The 27,840-nt window shown below is 39.5% G+C and overlaps 1 protein-coding gene across 1 annotated transcript in view; it reads right to left on the reverse strand.

Moving 5' to 3' along the window:
- The window catches only part of RPS6KC1 (ribosomal protein S6 kinase, 52kDa, polypeptide 1), a gene marked incomplete at its 5' end in the record, with an annotated part of 29,041 nt that extends 1,897 nt beyond the window's left edge, over window positions 1–27,144 (reverse strand). The window contains 6 exons of the mRNA XM_009872573.1: window positions 1,733–1,828; window positions 2,515–2,597; window positions 14,365–14,454; window positions 14,726–16,303; window positions 25,354–25,486; window positions 27,076–27,144. Of these exons, the coding sequence (XP_009870875.1) occupies window positions 1,733–1,828; window positions 2,515–2,597; window positions 14,365–14,454; window positions 14,726–16,303; window positions 25,354–25,486; window positions 27,076–27,144 (2,049 nt within the window). The remainder of the gene's footprint in view (window positions 1–1,732; window positions 1,829–2,514; window positions 2,598–14,364; window positions 14,455–14,725; window positions 16,304–25,353; window positions 25,487–27,075) is intronic.
- Between the last annotated feature and the right edge of the window lie 696 nt (window positions 27,145–27,840).

Genomic DNA, 27,840 nt, shown 5'->3' on the forward strand with positions numbered 1-27,840 from the left:
TTACAAGGAAGTCACCTGCACTGGAAGCGACAGCAGGAGACAACATCTGACAGTTTTCTGTAGAGCTGAACATAGATCCCGGAGAGTTATGCTGTGATGCTTTGACCTGTTTACCCTTGGCAGTGGTGGGAAGGAAAGTCGCAATGACAAATTGCTATCCATGCCAGCAGAGCTTTCTTCCTTTTCCTGACAAGGCTTCCTCAACAATGAATGGCAGCTTCCTTGGGTAGTTGCACAACAGAAACATGATTTACTAGCTCATATAGCCAAACCTTCACCAGATAAGTCACTACTCTACACTAGAAGGCTTAACCTAACAGGCACTGGGGTGACCGTTCTCTGAATAGATATGACCTTGTAATAGATCTGTGAACGGCAGCAATATATTTGCCATTTAAACTGCAAGTGGCAAAAGAGTCCCTCTCTGGCATATTCGAAAATAGGCAATACATTAGTTTCCAGTGAGTAACAATCCTATGCTGGCAGGGAGAAATGGGCTAGATGACTTCATCTGTCTTCACTTCTAGTCTTAAAGGGAAGAATTCCCTTCATCAAGGGTGGTTTTGCTTTCCCTTAGCCATCTGAGTCAAGCAGCACCTGTGGGTGAGGGTAACAATTCCGTGCCATCTAAACACAGATTATATAAAAATGTGATTTTTCTTCAGCCACTTCCTTTTCTACCTTTGCCAGAAACACACAGACACACGCTTTCACCTTCAGCAACTTCATGTCACCTAGTCAAAACTGGAGGTCCAAACATGTAGTTCCATTTCCATTAACCATTTCACAGTAATGGCACAGAAATTAGTCTGTCACTTGGTCTCTTGACTCACTGCATTTTCAAAATCTCTTTCCTTCGTTTTCTCCAAGAACTATTTTTTCCACCCTGCTCTGTTCAAATCTGCATCTAAGTCATGTCATTATTTATGCATCCCCTCACAAAATAATCTTCAAAGCCAAACAACACAGTTCACATACATCGCTTATTCCATTCAAGTGGCTTCACTTCTTCAGTTATGTCAAAATTAACTAGAAAGAAGACAGCATTACCCCAAATTCAAGACTCTGTACTACAACTTTATTCTCTCAGTCACAACTACCTTAAGCTAAGAGTAAACTAAAATGATCAATACTATTCCCACTATTGTGGGTAAGGTGTATCAGTCTGGAAGGCTGCTCTATTTTAAGGTTTTCTACTCTTCCTTTTGCCCAACCTACCAGTTATATTCTTATTACAAAACTCATTGCATTCACAGTTTAAAGTACTTAACAAAGAGCATCCAGAAGGTTTCCTGGAGGATAGCTATAGATTTTCACCCACAGTAAGGTCATAACTCCTAATCAGTGTGTTACAGGTTTCACAGAGTTATCTTGCTGAATTGGAATCAACATTTTTTAGTTCAATTCATTACAAATATTTTCATGAACATTTAGGGCAAAATTTCTACAATGTTCATGCATCACCAGCAGGTGTTTCCATAACACCCAGCTCTGTTCTCTGAAGAAATAGCAAAGCACTCCAGTATTCTACAGAGACACCTGGCAGCAGAAGTCAAGTTTGCAGATGCAACAAGACAGTTGGGCAAAATTCATCAGTGCTGACAAAAGGTCTATCCACGTTCCTATCAGCAGGTTTCTGTTTTCACAATTACTTCACCAGAAAACCTTAGGTAGGTAAGTACTTCTCTAGTCTACACATGTACTTATATAGAACAAAATTCCCCCCAATTACCTGCTGGATCAGTGATCTGGCCTCCTTTGATACATGGTCTGGTATACTCAAAGAAGTGTGAGTGCTTATTCCTGATGGATGGCACTCAACCAGAGTCTGGAGAAGAAAAAAAATAATTTAATAAATCAGACAGATACATTTATTAATTAAAAAATGGTAGTATTGGATATCTCCTAGTATACATGCAAATTAACACACACAGCTAAAATTTCAGTGCTGATTCTGGGAGGAAAGCCTACAGGCACTGATGTTACAAAAATAATGTTTTAGAACATTTACATCTTATTGCTTCTGTTCTACTGCTTAAACCTGAAGAATGTGGGAATTTGGTAGACTTTGCTCTCCTTATGGAGAACTGTCAAGTAATCACCAGTTTGATTTGGCTCAGCACTCTGTCTCAAAATACCAAATTAAGGTGTAACAAGCAACATATGGCTTCTACACCATTCCAGGAAACAATACTGAAACTATCTGGGTAAAAATTTTCTAATTGTACAGAAGGAATGTTAGAAAACTTCGATTTCACTGCGGTTAAGAGAGCAGCATGGTTCTGGGTTAAAATATTCAGTCTCGAGTTTGATATGGCTTTATCAAGATGTTCTGCTGAAGTTTGAGCCTGTTTCACTTTTCTGGTTCCATGCAGACCAAGCAAATTGAGGGTACTCGGGCTGGCAATGCACAGCTGAGAAAGACAAGCAAGTAAATCATGAGTGGGCACAACACTTCTGAGACACTACCGGCAAAGACGTCAGTTTTATCAGGTAATTTGCCCGCAGCCCTACCTTCCCGGTGAGGAGTTCAAACAGAATGGCACCCAGGCTCCACCAGTCACAGGCTTCTGTCTCTTCTAGGATAGCGCCAACCTCTAAACACGAGACATTTCAATTAATATTAAAAAGGTCAGTTACACCTTCAAAATTAACATATATTTACAAGGTGACTGTTTAATGCTGACAGAACATATACTAAACACCACAGAGCTTTCATTATGCCTGCAATTTAGTTAGCCCTTTAGCCACCTACAGATTGCATTGTTCAAACACAGCAACACTATACATTTCATGCATAATTTGCCTTTTCCGTGCACCCATCGGCATTTTTGAGACTTACGGGCATCACAGATAGGATTCTTGTACACTGCACTAAAACTGGACAGTGACAGACAGTAAAGCAAAACATATTCAGATAATTTACCCTAGTCAGAAGAGCTGACTGACCAGAGTGGCCTGAAGCACCCAGAAAAGCAGCATGAGGGAGGTTATAAGAGCCTAGTGCATAAATCAGTTTCATCTTAGAGGGCAGGATTCACCTCATGGCTAATCCACACCCTTAGCTGGGATCACCCTGGGAGGCTTTTCACAATTGCTTCTCTTGTCTGCTGGGAACCAGATAGAGATGTTCACTCTACTTCACATAGCCTATGCGCAGGAGGCAACTGTGTATTGCTACAGCTCCGCCCACGCTGTACCGAGGTTCTTATTGCTGTCCATGCACAAGAGTCAGCGGAGACGTGAGATGGGAGCTGGAGAGGCCCTTGCCATCCACATGCATGTATCAAGCAGCATGATGCATGCAGAATGCTTGGCCTTCACTGACTCAGGCTTTAAACTACAGAAATTATTAAATACAAACACACCGCACTGTCTGCTCTAAAACAGGCAGATAAACAGATTGCAATGAAGATGAAATCTTCATTTCGACTGTCAAAAAAACCGCCGAAGCTGCACTAAAATAGCTTTGGTGGCAAAAAGCCACACCAGCTCCCCAGCAGAGGACGACAATTAGCATACAGTCACACAGTCGCTGCCGTGAAAAGCACTGCGGCATGTTCAAAAAAATCTTGCTCATCATTTTACGGAGCTTAGCATGAGCGTGGCCAAGGAGAAGAACAGAAGAGTCACACCCCAGGGTCAGGGGAAGGAAGGTGGTATGAGAGGAAGAAAGGTGGTACCAGTGGGGATGTGCCAAGGGCTGTCCCCCCAGGCAGCTCCCACCCAGCGGGAGGGTGCTCAGCACTTCACAGGACGAGGCTGAGGGTGCTGTTGCAAGAGCAACAAGGAAGGACGGCTCAGATGTTCTTTCTTGAGCTAGGACATCCCTCACACTAAAAAGTTTGTTACAGCTAATGGTGTCTGAATGCCCAATGCATCACTAAAAGGGTGACACACGTTCAAATCTATTCCATTCTTCACAGATTAATACCTCTATCAGCATCGAGGAACTTTTACGAAGATATAACGGCAGCCACATGAGGAACTGTATCAGCATAATTACATGCATTTTTAAAATGTTTTAAGATCCCAGGCAAGCACCCAGATGAAGTTGGAATTATGGTAAATTGAGAGAATTTGTGTAAAAATCAAAGTGTGCTCTTGCAATTTAATTTTATGCTCCTTCAGAAAGGCCAAGCTTCTAAGTCACTGCCTTTAAAAAACAACAAAAAAATCCAAGCAAACAAACAAACAGAAAAAACCCCTCAGGCCTTCCCACACAAACCAGCTTGAGGATAGTTTTCATAGCATCTCTCAGTGAAACCTACTGAATGGAAATGTCTTTCCAGCCATATTGTGATTTCCTAGTGCTGTACGTTCCAATAATGTACATTCAAAAACAAGATAACATGAATGGAATGTAAAATCTAAATATAAATACTTTAGTCTTCTTTAGAGCAGAGCTTTCTTTCCTGTGTGGCTTTAATCCTGTGGATATTCCAGACTAAGAAGAGATCTATCTTCCAAACAAATGAAGCTTTTTATTTTTAAACTAAATTGCACACTTAGTCCAGAATAAGAACAGTAAAGCCAAGATGTTAATTAAGACTACTACATTCTTAGTTCCTGTACTACCCATATCGGCTTTCCCATACTGACACATCTTAAATTTCAGAATAATGCCCCAAAAGGAGATAACTCATTCTTTCCCAAATATATTCAGTGGGATTAGGTCTCTTGAGTGTCAGACCACTAGAAAAACATAATCTAAAGGTGAAAACATCATTCTGAGCACAGGGAAGAGAAATATTACAAAAAATTAATTTCTGAGTTTGGGTATTATTTCCTTTTATGTTGGTAATCAGAGATGCTATCCAGTTCTTTGAAGTATCAAAGTTACACTGCCTTCTTTACAGAATCACACGCTGTTCATCATGGGAAGTTGAGGTAACCTCACTTCAGTGGTGAAGAAAATGGACACAGAGCAAGAGTCAGAAATTAAACTAGAATCCACTTCCCCAAAATCCAAGCTCCTATTTTCAACTGTAAGAACACTTTCAATATATGCCAAGTCAAAACAAACGTCATTGCAGATCTCTTAAGAGAGCAGCACTGAGCTCTGCCGTCCACTTCCAACCATGACCAAAATGACACAAGCATGATAAACGGCAGGTTAGCTCAGTCAGCTGAGCACAGCGCTAACAACGCCAAGGTCGCGGGTTCGATTCCCGTTCGGTACCATGTGTTGCCTGATCTAGTTGAGAGGTGGCGTCCCTGGAGGCAGGGAGGCTGGATTAAAATGATCTCTAAGGTCCCTTCCAGCCTAGGCCATTAATAAAAAAAAATAAGAACAGTCAAGTAACGCAGATTTTTCGGTGGGCTGAAGGGCGCTGGCTGGGTTCTCAGGCACACACCAGAAACTGTGTGACAAGTCATCTGAACCAGAACAGAAAACGTAAAACTCAGCTGAGGGGAACATCTGAGTATCCCTTTTTACAAAACCTAAGTTTTTGTGCAGTGTTTCCCCTATTACCCAATGTCTGCTTTCCTGCTGCCTTCCCTAGGTCCCAACTTTCCTTACTTCTGATTAATGTTTTCCTTAATTAAGAAAAGAAAATCACTGTGTAAACTACAAATAAACATGTGCTGTTTACATTCCCTTACTTCAAACAGGTCACGTTATTTCTGATGCAATACGCTGATCATAATAAGTTCAGGATATCACATCAATATTACCTCATTTTATCTTGACTGCACATCATGGGAAAATTTAGAAACTATAGATTGTGAAGTGCTTTCAAGTGATACAGAGTAGCTAGCTAATGCAATATAACACATAGGGCATATGCTTTTTTTAAAGCTTTAATATTGCAATAAATCTGAACTACACTATCTGCCTTCACTAAGAAAACATTTCCATCTCAATTCATCAGCAAAGTAATGTAGACAACAAAAGGTAGTGACCCATAAGCTTAAGTGAATAACATGGGGATATTTGTGCCAATTCTTTACCTCATGAACCTTGAAGTCAAGGACCTCAGCCACATTTGTACAAACATAAACATGTATACTCACACGTGCCCAGTGTTGGTGTTTCTAGGACTAGGAGTACAAAATTGGCAGAAAAAAATATTTATATTCTCAACCACAAAATCCTTTTAAATTGAAGAAATAAAAAGGTAGGGTTGAAAAAAAAAAAAGATCAGTAGCTTTTCCAACTTTACTGCAACTTTGTTAAAAGGGAAAACTTTCTCCTGCATGCCCGTACGACACCTAATACCAGGTAGCACATGTCAACAGCAGCACAATTCCTGCACAGAAGCACTTCCAAAAGCAGCCGTTGGAGTAACTGAAGGGAAGGAGATTCGTAAAATGCTATCAAGTTCAGACAGAGACAGATGGTACAGGTAAACACCCCCACTACCCAGCCTGTCCTCCTTCCAGAGCAGCTGGTCTCAACCGAAAGGCCATTTCTTTATGGTTTCCATACTTATCTCAATATTTGCATTACACACAGAAATACCTTACTTCCTGATAAGGGATATGTAGCAGACGACACTGTATTTTTAAACAGAAATGCCAGTTCTAAAGTAAAAAAGCAGAACTTAACCTCTCTTGAACACACATCCTTGATAAAGTAATTAACTGTAATACCAAGGCTTATTTTCTTATTCTCTCTACAGCACCTTACCCTGAAATACAGCCTTCATGCTAAAGGATTTCAAAGGCTTTTGCTACCACACCTCAAACACTTTCTCCCAGATACCGTTTCCTCTAGGATTGACAATACGGCCTCTGGAGCAGCACACACAAACCCTTAGTTTAACCCTCAGTTAACTGAAAAGGCGCCAGGTTTAAAGGCGACCAAGACATTCACTGTGCAACTTGGACCAGAGGGCTTGAAAATCACCAGGAACAAAAACTCAGTCAAAAACTTTGTAGGGTAAACTGCAAAAAATGCATCTGAAGTCAGCTCACAACAAAACCGGCTTTAGGTGGAAGCACTGCTTCTCCAAACCCCCAAGAGTCAGGAAAGGCTTTCCATTGAGGTGGTTTTCCTGGAATTAAGGAGGGAATCATTTGAATCTTGGTGGACAGATAGGAATTTCAAAACCTGAGGAGGCCCTTCTCCTTACAATGCTTCCAGCAGAAACACCATACCTTCAACTATCTTTTCTGCACTGATAAGAAAACCAGGAGACCCACCTGAACTACCATCAGGTAAACCTGAAACCACTCAGGAGGAAATGGACTTGTGCAACATCCTGAAAACATCAGCGTTTTCTCCTTCTGTGATCATTAAGACAAACAGTATTGCAAGAAAAACCATTAGAGCCACATCGACATTCTATTTATTTTACACTCATTTAATTTTAAAAGCTTACTATTTTATCATATTTTAATATATGTAAAGAAGCATTTGCAGAAAACCAGGCAAAATGAGTCCAAGATAATATACTCTAGGCAGACCCAGTCAGCCAAGACATCGTGAGATACAGTCACTAAATAACACATCACAGAAGCAATCCAGCCATACTGCTTTGCCTAAAACGCTTTAGCGATTTATAAAAAACAGTATTGAACCATCTACAGTTAAGTATGAAAAGTTTATCATGGTCTTTAAACAATAAAGTAGTGAGGCAAGTCCAATGAGCATCTGCTAAGATCAAATAGCGTATAAAAATAGGAAGTTTCATCTTATATTCAAAAACATATAAGCCTCTATGTTCCTCTTTGAAAGAAACTTCCTCGTGCCACTAAAAGAAAAAAAAAATTAATAGAGGGAACTGTGTTCCTTCTTCCTTTTAGCAATCTAAGATGGAATTAAAACTTCCTTTAAAAATATCTGGTGAAAAAAGAGACAAAGAAACTTTTTACTGCTCTGTTATCAAAACAAAACAAATACTAATTAACTTTGCAGCTAGCTCCACTTATTTTCAAAATGCATCTTCTACATTACCTTCAAGTTTTATCCCCTTCTGTAATAATAATTGAAAAAATTTAAAAGAAAATAAATAAAAAATACAGTTTCTTCCAGAGTTATGAACCTGGTTTTATATCAATTAGACTAAAATACCAGATTTTTACAAATCAACAGCTTTGGTATTTCTTACTGCTTATTCTAGTTATACAAGTCCATGGAAAACAGAAGAATTCCACCTGAAACATCTAGTGTACTTATAACAAGCCTGAGTGCCAAACTACATTTGCAGAAAACACCTGATTCTTTCCCCAAAACTATGCTTTAAATTCCCTACTCCAGGCTCATGCCATCTTGATGTTTTGGGAGCAGTCAGTTGTCACTGTTTTCTCTGGGACACTCGAGTGTCTTTGGAGAGTTGTACCACTCCAAATGCTTGATGTAAAGTTGTTTCTCCCACAATAATTAACACATTTTCTGTAGTTCTAGACCTTTCGCCATTATTCACGCCATACATATTTTTTTATGTTAATGTTTAGCCCCGTTTCCTATTGCTAGAGCTTTCAAATCACGCTAGCCCATCCTTCTGTCTTTGCAGTCCAAAGCTCCCTCACATGCTCTGTTTTTCCTTGTCCTTTTTAGGATTATCCTGAGACATTAATGTCGCACAAAAAGCTAAGACAGTCAGAGATAAAAATCTAGTCCAGTCTTACACGACAACCACGAGACCAGCCCACCCCTCGACACTTCTCAGGGTCAATGGCACTTTAATCTACCACAGTTATTTTGCTTCTTAAACAATCTACTCAAATTAAATTACTATAATACAGAATAGCAGATTTAATGAGTGCCTGCAAACTCCTAGTGAAAAACACACACACAAATAATATGCAGGTTTTCCAGCAGCAAATATCTATTTGGTAAACACAGGAAAATGGTTTTTTCGTTATTCAGTAAATAAATATTATAGCATACAGGCTAATAATAGCAACCTAGCAATTTTTATTTTCAAGCCATATGTTTTAGGTTATCAGCTGCACTTTGCATCTCTATTTTCAATTGTCTAAGAGCAGAAGTGACATCTTCGTTTGGGGGCACAAAAATCAGGTTGCAAATTGAAACATTTGGGGTTTTTTTGGAACAAAATCCTTTGCCCGCAAAGCATGCTTTTTGCTTAGGTTTTGCACTGTGCACAATTAGTAGCAGGTTAGATAAAACCCAATATGCCATATATTTACATGCAGGCTTCTGTGAAGGCTGGTTTGTGTAAATAAGGCTTGATTATAGCACACAGCTTAAGAAAGCATCAGAATAATATGATGCATTCCTGATGCCAGTTTCCTACTTACATTTGCTACGAAGCTAAGCTCCCTTTGGCTTTACGATCTCAACAAATAGATCTCCCGTTTTTAGTAAACATAGTCTGGCGAAAACTCATTGTTTGGACAAGAAAGAAAAAAGACTCCAAAGGCAGCCCAGTTCTGAAATCTCGTCCTTCGAAAAGACTACAGGGATGCGACAGAACACGTCCCTGCTGGTGGAACAAGAACTCCGAGTGTAAATAAAACATCTCATTCACACATCATATTTACACAAGAAGTTAGAACAGCAAGCTACTTCTACAACATGACACTTCAGGGGTCAGACCAAAAAAGTACCTAAATATTTTTCTGTATGAGTACATCCTCAACTTAATCTGTTTTAGCTGAAGACAGTCTTGACTAGGCTGTGACTGTAGAAAATTGTGTCTTTCTTACAGGTATTAAGCTCATTATGAGGGGGCTTTTTAAAAAAAGTTACCGATTTGATTTTAAAAATTATGACTATGAAGAATGGAATATAATTATTACTGCAATTTAAAGGTAACGAGTCTTTATATTTAAGATCACAAAGTTGGCAAAACCGGTACTTCAATAACAGAAGGTGATCATTTGCATTTCAAAATTCATCTATCTTGCTTTTCCCTCAATTAGACCAAAACATGTTGATTCACAGGTTTGTGTGTGTGTTTGTTTCTTTTTTTAAACTTATTTATAGAGCAGAATAATGGCCCCCCTGCTAGGCTGGCATTTGCTCAAGTTTCTGTCCATGTAAATTGAATCTGTTACTGGAATTTTCCCCCCTTCAGAATACCAAGGCACATTAACCAAGAGATAAGGAGATACATTGCTGATACTATCAGCCACCAGGCAGGTGGATAACGCGAGGGATTTTTTGTTAGTTTTTGTGGGGTTTTTTTGACAAATATGTGATAAGAGTTCTCAGGGGGCATCGAGAGCAAAGGGCTGTTTAAACAGAAGTGAATCATTCTCATCTGATCTGCTAATAACTTTGTGTTCAGACATCAGCTGCTTAGCACACTTTAAAACACTGAGAAAACAAAATTATTATAATAAAGAGGAGGAAAGTTAAAGACAAAACAACGCAAGCCTCACATTAGTCACCTTAACCGTATTAACGCAGCAGAAATTCTCAGTTACGAGCACTTAATTTCTTCTTTAAAAGCAAATAGGTTATTCTTGGCCAAGCCCCCCACAGTTTTACTTGAAGTGGTGTTGAGTTTATAGGGGATGATTTATAATCCATCATTTCCCTTGTGGGTTAGAGAAACAACATTTGACTTATCATAGGTGAACAGTAAAGATTTAGTTTGGCCATTAATCAAAGTATAGCACAGGCGCTACTTTTAAGCATCTGCAGATAGCTTTGTTGTTGCAGTAGTTGGTTCACCACGAACTTTTTCTTTTTTTTTTTTTTTTTTTTTTTACTAGAAGTATGTGGGAGTAAAGAGAGTTATGCAGCTTTCCCAACAGATTCAACAGCATTAGAACACACTGCGACTCTGAGCTTGCAAGCACAATTCTTGATACGCAAATCATTGCAAATAAACCGCATCTTCCGTCTCCAGTTCTAATGCAAAATAAGGCAAATTACAGGCAGCAAGCGCACCAGCAAAATCTATTAATGGTATAATGCCACCTGCCGTCACTGCTGGAGAAGTGCACTTCTTGCAACAGATCTACCCTTGTTTTTTAATTTACGCACGATACTAAATGACAATTGCTATCCCATGCAAAATTAATTATATTGCTAGCAGGGAATGGAACGCAGCCTTATAAACTATCTCTTCCCTCATCTTCTTGCCTCTTCTCCATTTATAAGGTTTGCATTTGTTCTGTTATTTTATATATACACTACAAAATCTCTTTTCTATATACACAGTGACATTGACTCTCTGCTTTTCATAGGATACCAGCAGCTGAGCCAGTCCTTGCTATTCACCATGGCAAGGATCTGATCACTCTTTCTGTACCAATACTACCTGAGCTACTGAAAGCCTCAAGTACAAACTCCTAGATCCTGCAAGCAAGTTCCATGTAGTCAGACTTTCTACTCTCCCCTGCGTCTGAAATGTTTCAACATTAATACATTGCTATCCCTAGCCCCTCCAAGAATTAGATTCTGAAATCTACATTGTAGAATACAGATTTCATGTTTTTCAACCAATAAAGCAACTTAACATGTAACTATGTCCTCAGGCACTTCACTGCTAAACACTTTATAACTTGTGCTGTAAAAATGAAACCTTATCAATCAAAAAGAAAAAACTGTTTCAAATACAATTTTACATCTTCCACATAACTCTGCAATGCAATTTTCTACCTACGCTAAATTGAAAATATCCTGCAATCTGTTTAAATTTCACATTCATCCTCTCATTTTTCTGTCTCCAAAATTTACTCCTCAAAAATCAACGTAGAAAAAGACTCCCAAGACTCCTCATCTGTTCTCAGCCTCTAACACTAGACCCGGAAAGAGAGTGTTTTGATGAAGATATCTTCCGTTTCTAAAGGCATACTTTTAACAAGTGCATTTAAATAACAAAAAGTTGAAAGCATGTGACATACAAGTTATCATATCCAAACCCTATTCTATTCTGAAATCTGATGAAAACAAAACACTGAGCTAAACACAGGGAGACAGGAATTTACAAGCCAAGTTTCACCGCATCCTTCAGTTGGAGGGAAAAGGAGAGTACCCAGAGGTAGGGCAACACAGCAGACAATACTGGAAACACACAGAAAATTCAAAACAAGATAAAGACTCACTTGGAGTCACAATATTTAGTCACTGTGTTGTATTATAATAAGAAATTGTGAGACTAGGTGAAATTTTGCGAAGATCACTTGTTCAGCTCTGCAGAACTGCAGCCCTTCCTTCAGCAGGGAGAAATCAAGCTGTGGGAAACACTTCTGAACAGTTTTTAAAAGAGCTTTAATAGAATTTTAAAAAACCAAAACCTAACAATTTTCTCAGTGTGCTGGACTGAAGTACAAGTATAGCTTCAAAATCCTAATTCCACAAAGCATCCGGAGAAGCAATGCTACCATGATAAAGGGGAGACATGGGATTCTGGGACATGGTACACCCCTTAAAATGAAAAATGATCATTCAAAAAGAGGTGGGGGTTTTTTTTCTGTAACATCAGAGCCTAAAGAAAGCCCACCAACATGATTATTTTTAAAAAAAAATAGTCAAAACTTCTAGAGCAAAATTTACCAGCAGCAGTAGCCCTAAGAAAGCTGTTTTAGACTCAGCTACACACCATTGCTGAAGGTACAGGTACTAAATCCTTGCTCGGAATAGAATAGCACTTGGCTCCAAAATGTATTTAGCACTGAGTTATACCAAGCATTACACTCCTATGCAAAAATCAGCATGAAATAGCTACAATAAAATAAGCGTATGCTTTGCAGAGCTAACATTAAGATCAAGAAACAAGAAAGGCAGGAATCATAGAGCAGTAGCAATTCAGCCATCTTGCGCGTATATCTGATATTTCCATTTGCAAATCTTGATCCTGCAGCTCACAGAGCTCCTGGCACACCAAGCAAATCACAGCCTGAGGTAGGGCAGAGAGGGCGGAGAGGAGAGGGTCACTTAACCAAGCAAAGCCTGGGTGGATTCCACACCTGTGCTGTGAGGTGGAAATAACAACGGTGCGAAAAACTTTATTCTTGCATTTGGGGACTTCTAAATCTTCCTGCAACTGCTCCCTAAACACTTCATTACTGCAGGAGTTGGCTGGTTGGGGCTTAGGGGGCAAAAAAAGCACCTCTCTTTGGATCCTCATTAAAATATAGAAAAATTAAGCTTTGACTTTCACAGCTCGTTAATGATGACATGGTGGGAAAAGGCTGCACGTCCATTTTTGCCAGGAGAGCCTGGGCGGGGGAGGCAGGGCAACACCTCTTTCGAACAGGACATCCTGCACTTTGGCAACAGGGACACATTTCTGTTTAACAACCACAAGAATCGCTAGGATTTCCCAACTTGCTTGTTCTTAAATTAAAGCGGAGTGAGGGTAGAACAAAGGTGTTGGGTTTGCTTTGCTAGGTAGAAAGAACTCCTCTCTGTAATACCTGCCCTTCTGACTCGCATCTGGAGAGAAAATATTTTACTCCAGAGACTGGCATTCAAATTTTTGTTGAGATCTCGCTGCCTTTATTCACAGAGATCACCTCTTTACTGTATTTCAGTTGTAGGATTAAGCCAACCTGATGCCAAACTAAGTTCAGAACTTCCACTGCCGATCACTCTCATTCTATATTCTTCGGAGCACGCTTGCTGACTCTGAGCTTGAGGACTACCTGCAGGCCAAGTTGCGATGCCCAGCCAGACCGAACGCTCAGCAGAAAGGGGATGTGCTGGCATTTCAAATTCAGAACAGAAAGGAGAAACTGAAAGCCTGAATAGCCTCCCAGTAGTCATTTCAGCTCCAAAAGTAGGCTTTCTAAGCTAGCTATGAAATCTTTCAAATGTGAAGTAACAAGTAAAGCACCTGGGTTTTGGCTGGCACTACCATTTGACCACTATATTAGCAGAAAATAAATTGGAAAAAGGAAAAGAGGGAGGGCTCAGTTTCAAGTGTCATCCTTGCTATAAAAACCCAAGAGATACTGATTTTATCACCCTCATGATTGATGAAAGCAGTTCTAAGAAAAGAGCTCTCTAAACTATTTCAAAGTGCACTGTAGCTCATCAAAAATGTCAGAAGCATCTCTGAGCCTGTTAGGGCTGTATTTTTCAAACTCCTGTGTTTTTTTTTTTCCCAACAAAATTTCTTTGCATGTATAAATTTTTGTATTTTTAAGGCTCTTAGTGTCATCTTTTCAGTCTGCCCTTTCCCTTATTTGCTCTTTTCAGTTACCAAGACATACTCACACACAGCAAATAACTGCAAAAAACCAAAACATTCCTTAAATCTGCTTAAACAAGACATTCAATACAACTACACTTTATGGAAATGATCTAACAAACTCCACAACAGTTCAACAATAAAGCAGTTACAAGCCTTCTCGTTTTTTAAGGCATTCAGGAAGAAGCAAAGGAAATTCAGAGATTGCATGATCTCGAGCTCTATGCAACAGAGGCTTCGTGAGAAAAAGAAAGCTACTAATCTACTTTCCAAGTGAAACAGTATAGGTGATTGCTCTAACCTGGGGCACAGTACATTCTCTCTCTGGCATCGTTGTCACAGGAATCTTCAACCTCCCTCCACCTGCTAAAATACGTTAGCTGAATGTGTCCTAAAAACAAAACGACAGGAGAAATCAAAACATTTTTCCCTTCCATTTTCTGCAGAAGTGAACTGTAATTACTCCTTTTGTAGCTAAAAACAGTATCATTAAGAATAATGGCATCATTAAGTACTAGAAGCTATTACTGGGGGTGAATTTGCTGCACTGATAATGAAGCTCTAGACAGGAAATGAAGATACTAATTACAAGATAAAACGCCTACTCAGTTAATTGGAAGCAACAGCGAATAAAAAGAAATGCATTTGCAAAAGTTCCTGACCTCTATCATTCAATAAGATGTTGTTTGGGTTCAAATCGCGGCACACAATTCCTTCTCTATGTAAAGCATCAAGGGCTACAACCATTTCAGCTGCCCATCTTTGAATGCAATCCTCTGGGATATAAAACCTGGAGGTTATCGCTAATCTTTCGTCGAGGTCCTGAAAAATTTGATGTATTTCCTTCTCCCCTGCTACTGCTGTTTTGTCTTCCCTCTTTGGTGCTGCCTTTTCACTTTCAGCTGCTGGTAACAAAGCCGAGTCTGTTTCCTCTTTCCCAAAGCCTTCAGTCTGATCAGAAAACAGCAACACTGCTTCATTTCTTAGCATGTCTCCGTCCACGCTAACATCTTGAGCACCTGAGAGCGGGTTGGAAACAAATAAACTTTCTTCTTCGCTTGTCACGTTTAGGGAGTAGGCTCCAAGCCCTTGAAACAGAGCCCCGTCTTCTGAACTACCTACCTCTCGGCCAGATGTAAAGAGGGCCCCAAGAGTCCCCTGAGTGACACCACTTTGCCCATTTGCTTCCTTGCAGGAAGGATCACCCACTTCTGGTGCCACATGATTTGGCTCTTGATCAAATACTTTGCACGGCTCTGCAGAATTATTCAGCTGTAAGACATCAGGTGTTTCTAGTAACTTTATTTCCAACATGTCCCTATCGGGTTTCGTAAACTTTGTTGGCCTTGACACTGCTGCCTCCTCCATTTCATCAGACATACCGGGTAAGTTTATTAGGAGATCAGGCCTTCCTTCATCAACACTATTTACATCATCAAAAGCAGCATCCTTAAAGGAGATAACAGGCACAGAGTCATTTGAACCCCTGCTTATAGTGTCATGAGCTCTCACACCCATTTTGTTCTCTAGTGCATCCAAGCTTCTGTCATGATCTGGGACAGAAAACAACGGCTTCAAAGGTTCCGATTTCAGGTTATATAATTTTTCCCCAAAATCAAGCCCCAGGAGCTCACTAGTGCTATCTTTGCTGTCTATCCTGAAAAGTTCCATGGGGCTCTTCTTTGATTTATTTAACGAGTCCAATATCCTAGTAGGGCTAGCTATTTCCAAATCCACATCGTCAACGAAAAGCTTTCGTTCCTGAGACGCGATCTGAGAAGTGAAGCTATCGCTGCCGACAACGCTGCATTTCTCTAAGCAACTTCTCTCTTTGGTATTCAGACCTTCGTTTCCCAGTTTAACCACGGGTTCCTCGTTTAGAGAGCTAGAATCAATTTTTTCTTGCCCATATTCATTGCATAACGTCAAATAACTAGTCGTGCACTCTTCTTCCGAGCTGGATCCCGAGTCCATCCACTTTGAACTCTCTTGGCCATCTTCCTGGTTGCTGCTGTCATCCTGAGAGCTCGGCGTTAGGCTGCTCTTCAGCGGGACAACCTTCAGCGCGCTCTCCCCGTAGCTCTCTCTGGAATCAGTGCTGCTACCAATTTCTTTAGGACTTGGAGTTGGCTGCTCCAGGTAAATTTTAGTTGAACTGGATGTTCTGGCTTCAGGAATTTCAAAGCTCTCCTCAGGACTTCTGTTTAAGAACTTACTGACATAAGACCACAGTTTTCCTCCTGCAAGAAAAGAGGAGGGAGGAATAAATACTCAATTTAACTCAGAATCCGTTTCATGACAAGACAAACAAATACTCTCATTGTCACAATACACTATCTCCTTAGGCCCATAGATTAAGTTAGATCCACTACCTCAGGATGAAATTATTACAGCAACCACAACTTGCTTTCGAGTAGGCTTGTATTAGTACATTAAATATTTAAAGAGCCGCATCTGAGATTAAGCTTTTTTTTTCTTTTAACTTCAGTAAAGTCTCATTTTAGAGTCTGTGTCAAGTTGCATGGTGGTTACTGATCTCCATCTGCTGTCTTAAAGAAAGCAAAAGCTAGGGAAGATCAAATGGTTTGGCACCCATCACCAGTTCTGCCCATACCAAATACTTCTATATCACAGCTCCCAGATCGTGAGCAACGTTAAGGGAAAACACACTAAAACCCATGAATAAGCAAGTTCAATAAAGGGAAGGGCATTACCACATATTAGCAGGAGATTTTAAGGATCTGTTTCCCTCTTTGAAGAAGTGGGTTTCTGTTAGTTAAATACAGATGTATTTCCCTCTTTAACTTCAAAATTCAAGGAAGATTTTTCACACATTGCTGCATCCCATAAGAACCTATCAATATTCTAAGCTACATTGGCAAACCAGTTTCTTCACACCAGACTCTCAGAAAAGCTACAGCTCCAAAAGTAATAGTTAAATTTTAATGGTACAAAATAGGACTTTATGCTTCCAAATACTGCATGTATCAAAAAAAGCTTACAGGTAACTAAACATAATTTGCACAAAACAAATCAAGAAGTTTCTGCATCTTTTGCACGTGTCAAAGAATTTGGCTGAAAGCTAGAAAGCCTTTGATAATTTACGGAAAAATGCAAAGCCAATACATTTCAATTTAAAAGACTGTACAAAAATTCTGGAAGATACGGGAGTTCTAACAAAATCCTTGTAGAAGAAAAAAAGTATCCAGCCCACTGGGCATCTGCAAAGTTTTGATAGTTTTTTTTGGTTCTGTCTTTTTTTATTTACCTGGGTAAAATAGAGTCTTATATTTTTCCAAAATACAGTCTTTAAGAGTCATTTTTAAACACTCTCCATATCAGGAAAAATTCCTTTTAAAAGTACAACAAAAGAAGAAAGTATTTTTTCATTGCCTAGGAACAAGTTTTATATATTCCCAGGTATGTAAAAAATAACTTATCAAAGGCAGAAAAACCTTGACACTTTAAAAATAAATTTGAATAATATCATGTGGAGTTTTCTTGCCCTATATCCCCCTGGCTAAGACAAGACTTGTTTTTGAAGAGGAACAGAAACAACAAAATAAAAAAAAAATCTTGCTGCTTGCAGTAAAACTAAGTATATTAAAAATATTAAGAGGGAATTCTAACAGCTTGAGCCGAATAGTAAAACTGACCATTTAGATCTATTGATCCACATGGTTTCTGTCATGTCACAAATGGATTTATGTTAGAGTGACCTTTGCCATCTCCCAGAAGACGACGAGAAAGGATGCCACATAAATCAACAGCACTGGTAGAGAAGAGAACAAGAACTGCTCTACTGACCAATGTGTGTTATAAAAACTTACCCAAAGATGCAACAAAGTTACCCACACACACATGCGGTGCCTCAGTGGCAAGGCACAGCTCAGCAGTCGTGCCTGGCAGAGCCCACTGCTTTACTCCCAGCTTGCCCGGACACAAGCAACATGTGACCCTGTGCCGGGAAAACCGAGGGCTGTGGTCCTGCCAGAAGTGCCCAGGGAGCGGGACCTCACCTTGGAAAGAGGCAGCGGTTCCCCGCAGACTCATAAGGTGAAGCCACTTGCCTTAAACACAGCACGTTTCAGAGCTGTTCAGAAGTGAAAAGGCAGAGCTGGGGTGCTGCCATGGCTTCTGAGCCCTGTGGCTTGCATAGGACTCTTCAACCAGCTTTAAACAGACTTTGGTGAAAATAAATTTTTTACATGCTATATTCACTGATTTTTTTTCCTAATTTTACATTTTTACATTTATCCATGGTTTTGCTATGAAAAATCTGGGAAATGAAAAAACAGAAGAGGAAGAGGGAAAAAGAAAGGGGGATGGTGAGAGAAAGAGAGAATATCTGTATTTTTATATATTCGTAGAAGACTTTGTCTTTTCCACAGTTTCATCCATGATAAAAGCAGCAACACAAAAGTTTAATTTTACCTCAAGATTACGATGGAACAATTAATTTTATTAAAAGTATCAAATAAAGTAAGTAAACAGCGTTTGCAAAATAACTTTACCCAGTTTATTAACTAGGTATGGAATTATTTGGAGTCATTCTACAATGAACAGTAAAACCTCATTTGACAACCACGCCCCTGCTGCATTTAATAAACATGCAAAATCTCCCCACCCTGCCTGCATTATATTAATTAGCACAAGTAAACGCTAAATATTTCTGTCTTTCCGTTGCTCGTGATTATTATGCCAGTACTGCTTCACAAGTTTCTTACAGAAACACAGATTTCAGGTTTCAAAAGGAACACAACCCACGAAGACCCACATTCCATGGCCACAGCTTTGCGCAGTGCCTCGTACGACAGCACCTCGGCCTCCAGGCACAGCTTTAATGCGAAGATGAGCACCCTCAATCCTTCCTCAAACGTAAGTAAAAAAAAAAAGTCTTTCTCCTGGAGGTCTGGGTTAAGTTTTGGAGCCAGGGATGCAGAAAAAAAACTGTATTTCAGTGGTCCATGGCCACTATTGTCATTACGGATATCAGGTGTGCTTTCCCACATGACACCTGAAGGGCTCTCACTGCCCTAAATGTTTTGTACCCCTGTATTAGGGTAAGAAGGGGCTGGGCTGCCTAAGAGTATGAGAAGTGCAAGAATTACCCTCCTGCAGCGTCGTTTTTCACTTACAGACAGGTCAAGCTGCCTTCAGGACAACTCGTGTCTTCTGCTCCCTTCATCTCACTTCACGCAAGACTTCATGCAGCTTCCACTAGATTTTGGACTCTACTCAAAGTCTTAGTGTAGCTTAAGGAGACCCAACAAGGATTAAGGAAGGAAAACAGATGTGTTGAGATCAATCCTTCATAATCCCCCAGAAAAATCACTGCAAGAGTCAAGAGGTTCAGGCTGTGTTTTTCAAAATGTTCAACTTCAAATGCTTTCAGCAAATTTTAAATTTGCAAAAGACAAACAAAATCTCTTTATCCTTATGGTATTCAGGAATTTACCACTGTCCATACATGAAAGCAGACAGAACTGCAACAATGACACATTTTCTATTTGTAAATGTATTAACTTTCTTAAAAAGAAGTTGCTCGTTAATAATCACTTGAACTTAGAAATCACAGCGGAAATGACTACTTACTGCAACTCCAATTTAGAGTTAAATGCAAGTAAATACAGGGAGAAAATGTATTACATCCAAATATGTTTACATACAAATATTTTGATACTGGCCTCCTGGTCAAGTGGAAATACATAAATAAATGCTATTCAATAATTGTGTTCTGTAGTGAAAAACAACAATTTTATTCCTTTCTGAAAACGTCCAATCCAGGGTCAAACAAGAGTGATATTTGTATCTGGGTATATAATTATGCCTTTATGAATGACATACTAATAATCTTTCCCCCTTTCCCCATGTGTTGTGTAAGATCAAGAAAACCCATTAGCAAGCCAAGCTAATACAGTATCAGGAATCTATAAAAACAAAATTACAGAAATCAATCCAAACAAGTAAGCTTCAGTCATTGTCAAATAGTCTAACATACTAAATAACTATAAAAGCTACTGTTTCAAGCTGAAGTTTATTAGTGTTTAATATAATTTCTGGAGAACAGTATTAACACAACGAAGTATTAGGATTATTTTCTTCTTCCATGAACTGGCTCTACAACCAGTCTAGCTCACTCATTCCGGTTTTATTAGCCCATGAAAATGACTGAGCTCTCCATTCTTCTGCACTTATTCAATGTAAAATTACTTACTAGAATTGCCTTACTTAACCACTTTTCCAGCACTGTGGAGGCAAGATCTAAAAAGTTAGTGTCCAAAATAATCAACAGAAAATTTCAGCATATAGTGACCAAGTGATGAAGCTAGCTAGGAATCTAATATTTTTATATTCTTTCAAACATTTTTGCAGTTTTTTCTTATTAATAGCACCCGATGCAGGAACATCAAAGAGAAGAAGATACAGAGACTATATAGTACGTATCATAGGATAAAACAAGAACTAACAGATCAGCAAATTTAGTCTCCTAAACCTGTTTTTGTTCTAGCTGACAAGTAAAACTCATCATCTGTTGGATTTTTCCTCATCCAGTGCTCAGACACTTACAATTTCAGCTTCACATCCTGAAAGACTGTCTGACTAAGGAGACATATTCCAAAATAAATCAATGGCTTTTGCTAGCTTGCCCCAGGAGTTTATGCTGAAGGATGATACACTCCAATTCCTGCAGAAATGGAATGCAGCTAAGAATGCAGTAACCGCTGTATTTCGAATATCCCAAACAAAGTCTAAGTGAACAATCCAGGCTTCCAAATAATTGTGATTGGATTGGGAAGAAAAGCAGAGTACTGCAAGACATCTGCTTGAATTATTCTCTAAAACGGGGCCCAACTCTCTGCATCAGTGCATAAGAATTTGTTTATGGCCAATTTTAAGTCATGCACCTCAGGCGAACTCATATTCTTCTTTACTGGAAAAAGAACAACGCCATGGCTTTCTTAGAATCACTGTCCTCCTTTCCAATAAAGACACGTCTACTGGTAAACGTAATCACATTAACATACTTAACTACTTAAAATCATGCTTGTACAGTTTCTAGGCCCAAAGAGAACCAGACATACAGGCACTACCATGGTACAACAATAATGTTTCGCAGCATCCCAAAGGCAGCCACAGAGAGGTTGCAGCATACACACAAATTGGAAGCTAATCTCCAGCCTAATCTCTAACACGACAGTAGTTACAAACACCAGAGGCTTATACACACGGCTGATTCCACTGCTCCTGGTGAATCTCTGCTACAAGGTTTCCTAGTTTAGGCAAAGCTCCCATTTCCTGACGCACTTTGAGCAAAAGCTATTATTTCAAAGCAGCCTCCTAAAAAAGTCACTTGCCAAGGGCCATATCACCTTTCCCACATTTTCTGATTGCTGCCGAATATTTAGAGCTAAGTACCATCTCCTTTCCTGACAATAAATCCCCAGCTTTGCAAGGCAGAGTGCTACCATGCTGTTGTCTATCAATTCCTGCGTGCAGCAAGCCTCTTCAGCATGAAGTTTCTTGAGTGCTCTCGAGATTGATAGGAACTCCAGCTTGTTTATGCTTAAAGAGATTTGACAGCTTCTAACAGCCACTTAAACTTTGATGTCCCATGGAAGCCCCCCAGCCTATTTTTGAAGCATCTGTTCCTAAAATTTCTAGAGTTAGCAGTGCCAAGAAGAAGCGAGGCCTTATTAACATCAGATTGGCTCTCTATCACACTAGAATTTGCCAAGTGCTTTCCAACAAAGCTACAAGATAACTTTATGGACTTTTGTGCTTCTGAGACACCTTTGAAGCCTCCAGCTGTTGCCATGAGAAAAGCCTGCAAGAGAATCCAAGACATCACTCACCGATTCTGAGCATGTAATGGCATCACGATTTACCAAATGAAAAAAATCTTAAAAAAGGAAAAAAGTCTTCATCTCAAGCAAGAGTCTGCAGTCAGGCTGGCATAATTCCCTATAAAACCGAACAGCACTGTACTTAATACAGTTAAAATTTACTATGTACAGGAGATACTGAGCTGTTTAGCAAATACATGATTTCTGTACAAATACATGATGTCTGTATCATTAAAATCTCCTCTGAATTTGCTGTAATTCAAACCACTGCCCACAAATTCATATTTTACCCTTGAACTTCTCAACAGTGTAGATAACACACCTAACATAATAAATCACCACTACTTATAAATTTGACTGGCAGAATCTTCTTTCTGATTGAAATAGAACTACTTGGAGTGTGAATGTTAAGGATATTCATAAAGTCCTGGAATAAAATTTCAGAGACTCTCACTTAAAAACTACCATCCTAGAAATTTCTATCCTTTCCTGGAATTAACTACAAGCACCTTCTCTATCTCTATTTGGTCAGAGATGGACAAAATTTTAAGGTAGCTTTATCTACAGGGATTCCTGATGTTATTATCCTTGTAATAATATCTACTGCTACTAACTGCTACTAAGATAAGACTGATGTGATCAAGCCCATCAGCACCAGTGGGGTAAGCAAGACTAGTCCCTGCATGTAGTACAGCATAATTTTAGCCCTTGTTTTATTATCGCTTTATTCAGGTAGAGCTAGAAAATGAAGCCTTTCTCTTGAATCACTCCCCAGCATCAGTTTCCCGGGACATGGTAAGAGGCACAGGCCACACAGTTCCAGAAGCAACACAGAATTATTGCCCCAGTCAGGGAGGGCATTAGGCTCTACACCTGCAATACATTTTTTATATGTAACTCCTGGGCAATTTACTCATCACTTTGCGCCCCAGCTATCCGTCTTTAGAACAGAACTTATCACTATGTCTCTTCTCCCTTTGCCTGTTCTGAGCCCAGACAGTAAGTTCATGAAAGCATGGGACTATTCTTCAAGAAATTAAACTTCTTAATTCCCTAATAATCAGAGAAAGGTCCTTATAGCACACAGTCACTTTTAAATGGTTTACAGGCAAAGGTGGAGGTGAATCTATTTCCAAACTACTTACTGCTTTAACAGAAAAGGAGGGAAAACGCTACACAGCTTATAACTTAGACCCAAACCAAGTCAACCTGTGTATCGGGTATTACCACCAACAGCCCTCACTCACATTGAAATCCATTCTGGTCCCTGCAGCTCCTCCCAGCACAGCCTGCCAGGCCTCCATCCTCCCTGCAATGCACTTCAGTTCTTCTCACACTCCCTTCCCCCCGTTCCCCTTCAGAGCTCTCCCTATAGAAAGCGCTCAGACCTCATGAGTACCTCTTCTCCCAACTCCATCTCAGAATAACTCACCTCCCTCCCCGTCTCCTCTTTGCCTGGCTTTGACCCACAGCTGGGAGAAAAGCAGCATGAGCTGCGCCTGCCTCCGAGGGTGCGTTTGCTGCCCGGCCAGCCAAAGTGGGGGTGCTCGACAGACACCATCTGCGCTGTCGGCAGATAAACGAATGGCGCAGGGTGCTGCACAAGGCTCTGTGTTGCACAAGCCTGATTTTAAAAGGCAATTAGTAAATTAAAAATCCTTGCCCCATAGAACTCAAAACCACGTTACAGCCAATGTTAGAGCAAGATGTTGAGGCCAAGCGCATTTCATTGGATTCATGACCACGTCAAACATGACCAAGAGACGGTCATTCCTTTTTAGGGACAACGTTCTGTTCATCTCAGATGTTAAGCTGAGGTTTCTGTTCTTAAATTAAAGAGTTCTGATCAGTAATGTCTCCATTCTTCTCGCTGTTGTCACAATAAAATTATCACTTGCAGGGGATTATCTTTGTCAACTGGCCACACAAAGCCTCTCTTAAAATTTTTGCTCCCTCCAGCCAACCACTATTTCCCCTCCAAATTCCACTAGTTCTTCACCTGGTTTTCCATCTGTGTTTAGAAGGAATGTTCTTCCTCAAGAAAAGAGGAAAACTAGAGGTCTTCAGAAATTACAGAAATATTAAAGATGAAATAAAATATATTTAAAAAAACCACATTCCTAGTCTTCTGATTATGCTAGCCCATAAGGGCAGCTGGTATTTGACAAGGGTTGAGTTTTAGCCTGTTTTGTTGATTTTTTAAAAAATATTATTTCTCCACACAAAATGTACCAGCTTATGTGGAGATTACAGTTCAGGTGAGAGTCACCAAGTTATTCTGCTGAATTACACACACCTCAAGAAAAGCAGCACTGTACAGATCAGCACTGCAAACCCTCGAGATCACCATCAGGCAGTACCGTACTGTGAGGCCTTTTTTCATGCATCACCACTCATGGCAAAATTAAGTCACACATAGCAGAAACAATCATTCATGTTATAAAGTTAACTTTAACTGGTCTCATGTGACAAACTGTTCATGAAAAATCCAAAATCTAAGTTATTAGGAGTAAAATAATATTCAATGTATTAAAATTATCCTCTCTATCAGTTAGCTTACCTCCTTCATACCATCCATTCTGACTAAATTATTAACATTTCCTAAAAAGAGAACTATTAGTAACCCCAAAATTTATATTCTGTGCTCATTCTAAACAAATACAGGTAATTACATTTAGGGAATATTTAAATCCAGGTGTTAGACAAAAAAATCAAAACGTAATTATTTCGTGCCACCTGTTCCCTGTACATTTAACAGGAATTTTATAAATAGTTTGAAGGCACAACTCTGTGGTTCTGCTTTGAACTCCTGTGTGATGCCACTAGCTATTTTCTTAAAAATCCAGATCAGAATAACTATGCAGTATTAACCGATAGGCAAATGTTCATGGGTTTTAGTAGAGAGCTATTACACTCTTGTGTAAATACTTGTTATTTTAACTTTCAGCAAATAAACGAATGGTGCAGGGTGCTGCACAAGGCTCTGTGTTGCACAAATCTGATTTAGAAGGCACTTAGTAAATTAAAAATCCTTCCCTCATAGAACTAAATTTTTTATTTCTTTAAGATGCTAAAAAGATTTACCAGCCAAAGTTTACAAAAGTAGGCAAATACTTTATCTCCGCGAGATGACTGTAAATGCTGCACATCGTTGTTGCAGTCAAAGCACTCACTCTCCTGCAGAAAATAAAGTTGGAAGCTTTCAATATTGCTACAATTCAAGCAACCCATCAGGATTTGAGGCCATTTGAAACAGGAATCAGATCCACCGGAGAATGGGGGGGAAAGGAGAGGGAGGGGCAGAGGATGGGATGACATCTCTTAGGCGCACTAAAAATATTTTAATTAGATGTACGAGAGATAAATTAGACAATGAAATGTACCGTCGATTAAAACTGAAACCTTTGACTCTCTTCAACAATATACTTAAACAAGGAACAAACCTTCTGCATGCTGTAACACGAGAAAGACAGACTCCTCGGAGATGATGTACTTGTGCAGACACACCATGTTGGGCACACAGCGGGGGATGATGGTCGTTCTGCTCCTGCTGTACTCACTACTTTTCCTTAGACCCTGACAGAGAACAAAAAGGTCAGTTGTACCCTCAGTTGCCTTTGGAGCCTGCTGTGCTATGTGTTTATCAACCAAACTAATCTATCCGAGTTACTCTGGGCTTCAGAGAAACCACTCATCTGCTGCTCTATGCCCCTCGGTCCCCCGAGGCTGTGCTGATGGCATCTGGCGCATTTCCAGAGAACAGAAGATGGCACAAAGCTGCCATTAAAATCAATTACATGGGTCAATGTTTTTATTAGAATCTCTCTCAAACTAAGTCATCAGGATGACACTCAGTTATTTCCCTGTGACCTTTTTTCAAAATTTTATTTTTGTGTGTGACCAAAAGACACTATTAAAAACATTCAATTCAAGTTCTAAAGACAAAAGGATGCCTTAGCCTTATAGGTAATCCTCACATTTCCATTGTACTTTAGTAAAGACAACAACCACCACAACAAAAAGGAAAGGAAAGGATTAGTCTCCTTGAGAGGTAATGATTTTTGGGAGGTAGCACAGAGATGAAGTTGCCAGAAGTGAAAAAATTGATGTGGGAGGGAGAGAGGGAGGGGAGAGAGAAAGAGGAAAAAATAATTATGTCAATAGCGTGACCTATTACAATATTGATAAACATAAGCAGCTAAATGGGAAATTCAATGTTACCCTATCTGCCAGCAGATAAAATGAGGTTCTAACATACAATATTCACTACAAATTCTTTCTGAGGAACTAATAGGTTTTCTGTACCCTGCATATATTTAAGGCAAACAATTTTAAAGGCCAAATGCAGTTAAGGCAGGGTCACAAGCCAGACCTGAAGTGAAGTTATAAGATGTTAACAATTAATTAGAGTTTTATGTTTGGGACAGTTTCTTCTTTCAGCCCTTCCTCCTATCAGCATGGAATTCATGTCAAGGGGAGCCTGAAATAATGGCCACAATAACAATATTCATACTAAACTAATTCTCAGCATCACAGATGCTCTGAGCATATTGGGATCTTGACCTGAGCACTTTCTGAAGCACAAAAGTAATGTGAAAAGTTTTATTCTGACTAATAAACTATTCCTTAATTCTATTGTTTAGTAACATCAAAGTCAGTTTCCATCGCCTATTGATGTAAAACACACACAAGCACTTTGGAATAAGACTGGTTGTCCATTTCATCCAGAATCCACTTTGGCCAATACCATATTCTTCACTAAGGGAAGATCAAACACAAAGTGCTGTGGATATACTTGGGCTAAGGAGAATTTTCATCTCCAGGAGCAGCCTGAACATGCCCTCAGCCTACTGGGGCTTTACAGATGTTTTCTGCAGCACCTTGAAACTGATTCTTTACTGAAGCCTGCTAAGGTGTCAGCCTCAATAATAAGGGGCAACTCAAGTGAGTAAACTGGCACATCTGAGCCCTAGAGATGTTACAGAGAAAGGAAGGGAAAGAACATAATATCAGCAGAAAGAATTCCAGTGTCCATAATACGAATCTATTAACGTAACAATGTATCATAGCAATTACTCTGAATTTTAGATGCAAATTGATCTTTGTGCAGTGATGTAATTCAGGAGGCCAAACCATTTAGAATAGTAATAAAAGACTTCACTCACCTTCAGTATGAAAGTCTGCTGTGTTCTGGTGTCCATTACAAGCAAAACCTGGGCAAAATAGTATTCAGAGAAATATTTAACATTCACATGAGCAAGTTAAGAAAACAAAATGTTCTTAAATCTAATGTAGAATATTCTTACAAAGGAAGTGATATAATTAATGATTAAAAAAAAAAAAATCAAGTCTTGCAGCATACATCTGATAACCTGTCTTTTTTCAGGAAAGAAATATGATCAAGGATGTAAATCTCTAGAGAACTACAAAAATGTCACTTGATCCACACCTGGCTAACTTAAAGAAGGAATCTTATCTTGGTAACAAAAATAACCAGTACTTTATGCTTACAGCAATAATCTAGCAGAACCCAATGTATAGAAATGCAATGTTACCAACACAGGGAAGCACAAAAAGTAACATTACCTTCCGACGCCACTTCACTTAAATCCTTATTGTACCTACCTTCTCAGTGGCAACGCTTACCTCCATCAGGCTTCCTACACATCAAATGTGTTGCCTACCAGTGAGTTACCAGAGGGATTGTCTGTGGGTTTGTCTTCTTTTTTTGCAGAGTAGCTCCATACCTGCTTTCCATGAAGCTAAACTACAAGCTGGTCACACACATGGCCAGGCCACAAAAATTATTTTATCAACTGAATAGTCACCCCTGTCTCATTCCTCCATTGCCATTTTTATTTTGCAGCATTCATAAGTCACAACAGAAATGGCCACAAGGAATTCCCTTTGTGCTACTGTAAACTAATAAA

Source organism: Apaloderma vittatum, unplaced genomic scaffold (genome assembly GCF_000703405.1).
Source record: "Apaloderma vittatum isolate BGI_N311 unplaced genomic scaffold, ASM70340v1 scaffold2977, whole genome shotgun sequence".
In the NCBI taxonomy this organism is placed as follows: Eukaryota; Metazoa; Chordata; class Aves; order Trogoniformes; family Trogonidae; genus Apaloderma; species Apaloderma vittatum.